Here is a 7,629-nt window from a genome sequence, read left to right as displayed (position 1 = left end):
TTATGCTCATCTCCCCAAATCCCCATTTAAGCTTCTACAATTTACTTTCTGCAATTTACATTCCGCCATTTATTTCCAGCACTTACATTTTTTGTTATTTACTTTCCCGCCATTTAATTTTCTGCAATTTCTCAACTCAATTTCTGCTTAGCTCAACCAGAACATTCCTCTAATTAAAGTTGCTTAACCAATCAATCCCTGTGGTATTCGACCTCACTCTATTGTGAGTTTTTACTTGACGGTAATTCGATATACTTGCCGAGGGAAATTTGTAGCGATACAAGTTTTCGTGCATCAATGCCTTACTAGACAAAGATCTCCAACCTACTACAAGAAGCACATGTCAACCAGAAATGACCACAGAGCCACCAAATTTACCCACCCAATTACCAAAAGTAACCTTCCAAGAGCCACCAAAAAGCATTCAGCAACCAAATGTATCCACCCAACCCAATTTACTTACATCTCAACCCCCATTAACACCCTCCAACCTTTAGAGAAGACTCTTTCACACACTCAGCCATCACATGTACCAGTTGGAAGTAAAGAAACTAGAAGAAGTGAGGTGTTATATGATGAGCATCATTGTTAGAAACAAGAAGGCCTTGGCGGGATATAATGGAGTCATAACTCCTGTGCAGCAGAGTAGGTTAGAGAAAGAGAAAAGAGAGAGTAACAGGTGGAGGCCATTTCCCACTGGAGATTATCCTGGAAACATCTACAAAGTTTAGTGCTTGCCACACAAATTTACGGTAGATATTGAAAATAAGACATGTAGTTGGAGATTTTGGCAACTGACTGGGTTGCCCTGTATGCATGCATGTGCTGCTCTTGCATACCAAAATAGGAGACCAGAGGAATATGCACACAATTGGCTCTTTATGGGGGCATATAATAGCACATACCAGTTTGTTATCCAGCCTGTTCTGAGTCAAGAATACTGGGAACATGTTGATCTGCATCCTATATTACCCCCAGTATACAGGAAGAAAATTGGGAGACCAAAGCTTAAAAGAGACAGAAAGAATGATGGACCAATGGATCCCAACCAAGATCCTCATAGGGCTCCCAAAAAATATGGCCCCATCACTTGCAAGTATTGCTTAAATGCATACAAATTCATAGCTACTTCCATTACTGTTATAATTGATTCCACATTTATGTTCACCAAATTTATATTGCAGACTGGTCACAACAGTCACAGCTGTCCCAAGAAGAAGGAGGCAATGGCTGGGAGTACTAGAGGACAAAGTTCAACTCAACAACCTTCTGGTGATGCTGTTGCTGTGGAGATGAAGAAGAAGCAGCAAGACTAGAAGAGATATTTTGGGAGAAAACAATGGAAGTTGTTGAAGCAGCTGAAGCAGCAGCAGCTCAACCCCCCCGGAAGTACATCCAGTAATGTGCTTGACAACTTAATTTTATAATTTATTTTTGGATGACACTAATATATACCAACTATTACAGGAAAATCCAATAGTTCCATAACCTATTCTTGATCCAGTTATGCCTCCTTCAGTTAGGTCACCAATTGCAAAAAACCCCCTTAAGAAAAAGAAGAATCTAAAAAGATCCCCACCAACTACTCAGCAACCACCATGTGCTCAATCACTGCCAAAGCCACCAACACCAATTATGCAACCATCAGTAAGGCCATTACCTCCAACTACTCATGTGCCCCCCACTGTGACACCTCAAACCATGCAAATTGCCCCTGAGGGAACTACTTCAAGGTTCATGGACTTTACGCCAACTCCTGCAATTAGAGGATCAAGTTCAACTAGGTGGCCGCTGCCAAGCTTTCATCCACCAGCAAGAAAAGTGTCAACCACTGCACAATTGAATGGAGGTTCAAGCGGAAAGAGCAATTCTACTCCAAATCCATGAAGCAAAAATGTTTAAATTATGTTATTCTTTTAGATATATACTTTATGTTATTTTGTTGGATATGTCACATACTTTACTCTATGTTGCTTATGTTTTGGTTTTTGCATTGGATTGATCATCATGATTGATACTCGGAATTATTCTGCATGTTTCAGTAACTCAGTTACTACTTACATAGCAGGTTCTTTTGCTTATGTTTCATGTTATTTTGGTATACCATAAAAATTAAAAAATACTGATTATTAAGGGATATTTTTTGTAATTTATATATTTTGTAAGACTACATTTAACATGTTTTAAATTTGTCATGTGTACAAATGTCCATCTCTCAATTGAGTATGGATATTTTTGTCACGCAAAAGAGAACCCCTACTAAGATTGAATAGACACGAAACTACTAGCCATGGCATTGCATAATCATACACGAATAGTTATTCAAATTCAAAACCTGCTCGAAATCAGATACACATTACACACAAAGCTAAACACCATAACAATTGACATAGTTACAAACCACAACCTAAGTCTACTAACTTCAGCTTCAATCTTCCCTAACTTCGTGAGCATCTTCACTTCAGCCTAAGTCTCAAGAACATTTCCATGCATCTTTCTTTCTGAAAATGCTCTCCTCAAACCCTCCCACTGACCTTCGATTTTGTCTACCTATACAAAGTAGCTGCAGTCTGAATTCTATCAATGGCAAAGAAAAACTAGATCAAAGACATTTACTTCGAATAGAACAAAGTGTACAAAGGGTATACTTCCATTTGGGACAACGGACGAACCACCTCCCAGGATTCATTGCCGTCTCCGACTGCAACAAGGTCACATCCAACCCATAGAAGCATCTCCCATTGAAGTTTGAACTTTCTATCATGCACCCACTTTGAAATTGAGCTTCCAGATACACTACAACTCCCATTCAAAGGTGGGATAAAGAGTCTCCGCTTCGATATTGGAATATCTTCGAAGAATTTTGTTAACCTAGGGTTCGTGTTTAGGATGAAAAAGGTTTTTATTTGGAGAATTTTGAGATTTAGGGTTCATTATAATGGTCGAGCAGCTCATCAAGCCACGTATGAAGACCCCCAGGCCATGTAATGCCGTAATGTGCTACGTAGGGACCATTACTAACGGAGTCAAAGCCAGAATAATGATTCGTTGGTTTTGTCCCACATATCTTATTATTGATGGTTGGTGTACGAAATTGTGATCTCAACTGCACCAATAACTTGGTATGCACGATCGTAATCTCAACTCTTTTTCACAACTCCGCACAACTAACCAGCAAGTGCACTGGGTCATCCAAGTAATAAACCTTACGTTAGTAAGGGTCGATCCCACGGAGATTGTCGGCTTGAAGCAAGCTATGGTCATCCTTGTAAATCTCAGTCAGGCGGATTTAAATAGTTATAATATTTTGATAATTAAAAGATAAATAAAATATAAAAATAGGATAGAAATACTTATGTAATTCATAGGCAGGAATTTCAGATAAGCGTCTGGAGATGCTTTGTTGCTTCAGAACCTCTGCTTTCCTATTGCCTTCTACCAACCATGTTGTTCCGAGGGTTACCTGAAACTGTAGGTCGATCTCGGACGAGATCTTCTGTGCTGATCGGAGATGATGCGTCCGGCTGTGAATGGAGGCCAGGGCTATTGTATCCGACTTGTTGAGCTTGGCTACACTGCTGATCCTTCGTCACTAGAGGGTGGGGGGTACCTGCAAGGGACTCCGATGCTTAAGTTAGCAAGGGTATTAAGCAGGTTTTTTGTAGAATCAGAGTATGAGTTATACCTAGGTGCTCCAGTGTATTTATAATGGTGTAGAGTGACCTTCTTAGATAAGATAAGTTAGTTATCTTATCTTATCTTATCTTATCTTTGAGTGAGGTCATCTTATCTTCTGGGGAACCGCCTTTATCTCTATAGGCTTGGGCTGCCTTTGGATTTGGGTCGTGTTCCTCTATTCGGGCCCTTTATTGGGCTTTCCTGGTAATTTGGCCGAGCTCTTTGAGAAGAGGTCGGGTTGTCTGACCTGAAGAGGTCGGTTGTCTTGTCGCTAAACATCCCAGGTCGGATAGCTCGACCCAGGGTATGAACAGTGCCCCTGCTCGAGCTCGATCTTTCTTTTAAGGTCGAGTCTTAGTTTTAGGACTTCGATCCTTCTCTGGTGAAGCCGAACTCGAGCATTTTGTCGACTTCATCTTTGTGGAGATTTCCTTTGTGAATATGGAACGTTTTCCTTTTCTCTTCTTAAAAGCACGCGCTTTTGCATTAGCGCTCTTGGCCTTGGGAATACGCGAGGGCTTAATACCCTCATTAATTGGTTTAATTGCTCCGTTTCCTTTTGGCGTCTTGATGAGCGGATAATTTATACGCTTTTTGGCATTGTTTTTAGTATGTTTTTAGTAGGATCTAGTTACTTTTAAGGATATTTTCATTAGTTTTTATGTTAAATTCACATTTCTAGACTTTACTATGAGTTTTTGTGTTTTTCTATGATTTCAGGTAAATTCTGGCTGAAATTGAGGGACCTGAGCAAAACTCTGAAAAAAGGCTGACAAAGGACTGCTGATGCTGTTGGATTCTGACCTCCCTGCCTTCAAAGTGGATTTTCTGGAGCTACAGAACTCAAAATGGCGCGCTTCCAATTGCGTTGGAAAGTAGACATCTAGGGCTTTCCAGCAATGTATAATAGTCCATACTTTGGCCGAGTTTAGACGACGTAAAAGGTCGTTGAACGCCAGTTCTACGCTGCTGTCTGGAGTTAAACGCCAGAAACACGTCACAAACCAGAGTTGAACGCCAGAAACACGTTACAACCTGGCGTTCAACTCCAGAAAGAGCCTCTGCACGTGGAAACTTCAAGCTCAGTCCAAGCACACACCAAGTGGGCCCCGGAAGTGGATTTATGCATCAATTACTTACTTCTGTAAACCCTAGTAACTAGTTTAGTATAAATAGGACTTTTTACTATTGTATTTGACATCTTTGATCAGTTTTATGCCATCTTAGACTTTCTCATGGAAAGGAGTAAGACTGATTGGATGAAGACAGCGGGAAAGCAGAGACTCAGAGGAACGAAAGCATCTCTATATGCTTATCTGAAATTCTCACCAATGATATACATAAGTATTTCTATCCTTATTTTATGTTTACTTATTATTTAATTTCGAAAACTCCATAACCTTTTGATATCCGCCTGACTGAGATTTACAAGGTGACCATAGCTTGCTTCATACCGACAATCTCCGTGGGATCGACCCTTACTCACGTAAGGTTTATTACTTGGACGACCCAGTGCACTTGCTGGTTAGTTGTATCGAAGTTGTGAATGAAAAACGATTTATTAAGACGTGCGTACAGAGTTTTTGGCGTCGTTGCCTGAGATCACAATTTCGTGCACCAAGTTTTTGGCGCCGTTGCCGGGGATTGTTCGAGTTTGGACAACTGACGGTTCATCTTGTTGCTCAGATTAGGTAATTTTCTTTTTGTTTTATTTTCAAAAATTTTTTAAAAATCTTTCAAAAATTTCTCCTTTGTTTTCGAAAAAAATTTTAAAATAAAAAATTTTCAAAAATATATTTTTCTTCAGAATTTTTAAGAATGAATTCTAGTGTTTCATGAAGCATGTTGAAGCCTGGCTGGCTGTAAAGCCATGTCTAATTCTTCTGGATAGGGAATGTCAGGCGTGTCATGTCTGAGTTACATACTAAAGCTTGGCTGGCTATTAAGCCATGCCTGACCCTTTGATTGGAGCTTTAGACTAAAGAGTACAAGATTCCTGGAATTCATATTAAAAATTTTGGAATCCTTATTTTTCTTTTTCAAATGATTTTTGAAAAAAAAAAGAAAATACAAAAAAAATCATAAAATCAAAAAAATCAAAAATATTTCATGTTTCTTGTTTGAGTCTTGAGTCAAGTTGAAAGTTTAGTGTCAATTGCATATTCATCTTGCATTTTTCGAAAATTCATGCATTCATAGTGTTCTTCATTATCTTCAAGTTGTTCTTGGTAAGTCTTCTTGTTTGATCTTGATGTTTTCTTGTTTTGCATCTTTTCTTGTTTTACATGTGCATTTTTGCATCCATAGAGTCTAAACATAAAAGATTTCTAAGTTTGGTGTCTTGCATGTTTTCTTTGCATATAAAAAAAATTTTCAAAAATAAGTCTTGATGTTCATCATGACATTCAAAGTGTTCTTGGTGTTCATATTGACATTCATAGTGTTCTTGGTGTTCATATTGACATTCATAGTGTTCTCTCTCATCATAAAAATTCAAAAAAAAAACATCTACCCTTTTTCACTCATAAATTTCGAAAATTTGAGTTGACTTTTTCAAAACTTTTTAAAAATCTAGTTGTTTCTTATGAGTCAAATCAAATTTTCAATTAAAAAAAATCTTATCTTTTTCAAAATCTTTTTCAAAAATCAAATCTTTTTCATTTTTCATAGTTATTTTCGAAAATTTTAAAAAAAAATTTTCAAAAATATTTTTCTTATCTTTATCTCCTAATTTTCGAAGATAACATCAACAATTAATGTTTTGATTCAAAAACTTCAAGTTTGTTACTTACTTGTTAAGAAAGATTCAAACTTTGAGTTCTAGAATCATATCTTGTGATTTCTTGTGAATCAAGTCATTAATTGTGATTTTAAAAATCAAATCTTTTTCAAAACTAATTTCAATCATATCTTTTCAAAAATATCTCTTTATCTTATCTTTTTCAAAATTTGATTTTAAAATATCCTTTCTAACTTCTTATCCTCTTATCTCTTAAAAAATTGATTTTCAAATTTGTTTCAACTAACTAACTAACTTTTTGTTTGTTTCTTATCTCTTTCAAAACTACCTAACTAACTCCCTCTCTCTCTCTAATTTTCGAAAATATCTTTCCTCTTTTTTAAAATTTCTTTTTAATTAACTAATTATTTTAATTTTTGATTTTAGAATTTCAAAAATTACAAACCTTTTTCAAAAACTATTTTCGAAAACCACTAACTCTTTTTCAAAAATTATTTTCGAAAATTCACTTCCCCCTCTCATCTTCTTCTGTTTGTTTATTTATTTACTAACATCTCTTCCTCACTCACCAAAAATCCGAACCCCCTCTCTCTCTCTGAGTTCAGATTTTCTCTTCTTCTTTTCTTCTATTCACACAGGGACCTCTATACTGTGGTAAAAAAGATCCCTATTATTATTATTATTATTTTTCTATCCCTCTTTTTCATATGAGCAGGAGCAAGGACAAGAATATTCTTGTTGAAGCAGATCCAGAACCTGAAAGGACTCTGAAGAGGAAACTAAGAGAAGCTAAATTACAACAATCCAGCAAGCACCTTTCAGAAATTTTCGAACAAGAAGAGGAGATGGCAGCCAAAAATAATAATAATGCAAGGAGGATGCTTGGTGACTTTACTGCACCTAATTCCAATTTACATGGAAGAAGCATCTCCGTTCCTGCCATTGGAGCAAACAATTTTGAGCTTAAACCTCAATTAGTTTCTCTGATGCAACAGAACTGCAAGTTTCATGGACTTCCATCTGAAGATCCTTTTCAGTTCTTAACTGAATTCTTGCAGATATGTGATAATGTTAAGACTAATGAAGTAGATCCTGAAGTCTACAGGCTCATGCTTTTCCCTTTTGCTATGAGAGACAGAGCTAGAGTATGGTTGGACTCTCAACCTAAGGATAGCCTGAACTCTTGGGATAAGCTGGTCAAGGCTTTCTTA

At 37.1% G+C, this 7,629-nt stretch overlaps 1 protein-coding gene across 1 annotated transcript; it reads left to right on the top strand.

The window, feature by feature from the left end:
• LOC107615451 (proline-rich receptor-like protein kinase PERK2) lies at nucleotides 1,507-1,887 on the top strand. The gene has a single exon (XM_016317513.1). The coding sequence runs from the start codon at nucleotides 1,507-1,509 to the stop codon at nucleotides 1,885-1,887; it is 381 nt and encodes a 126-aa protein (XP_016172999.1).

The sequence above is a fragment of the Arachis ipaensis genome, chromosome B09 (genome assembly GCF_000816755.2).
Source record: "Arachis ipaensis cultivar K30076 chromosome B09, Araip1.1, whole genome shotgun sequence".
Lineage (NCBI taxonomy): Eukaryota > Viridiplantae > Streptophyta > Magnoliopsida > Fabales > Fabaceae > Arachis > Arachis ipaensis.
The sequence above is the reverse complement of the archived record's forward strand: the minus strand, read 5'-3'. Positions and strand labels throughout refer to the sequence as shown.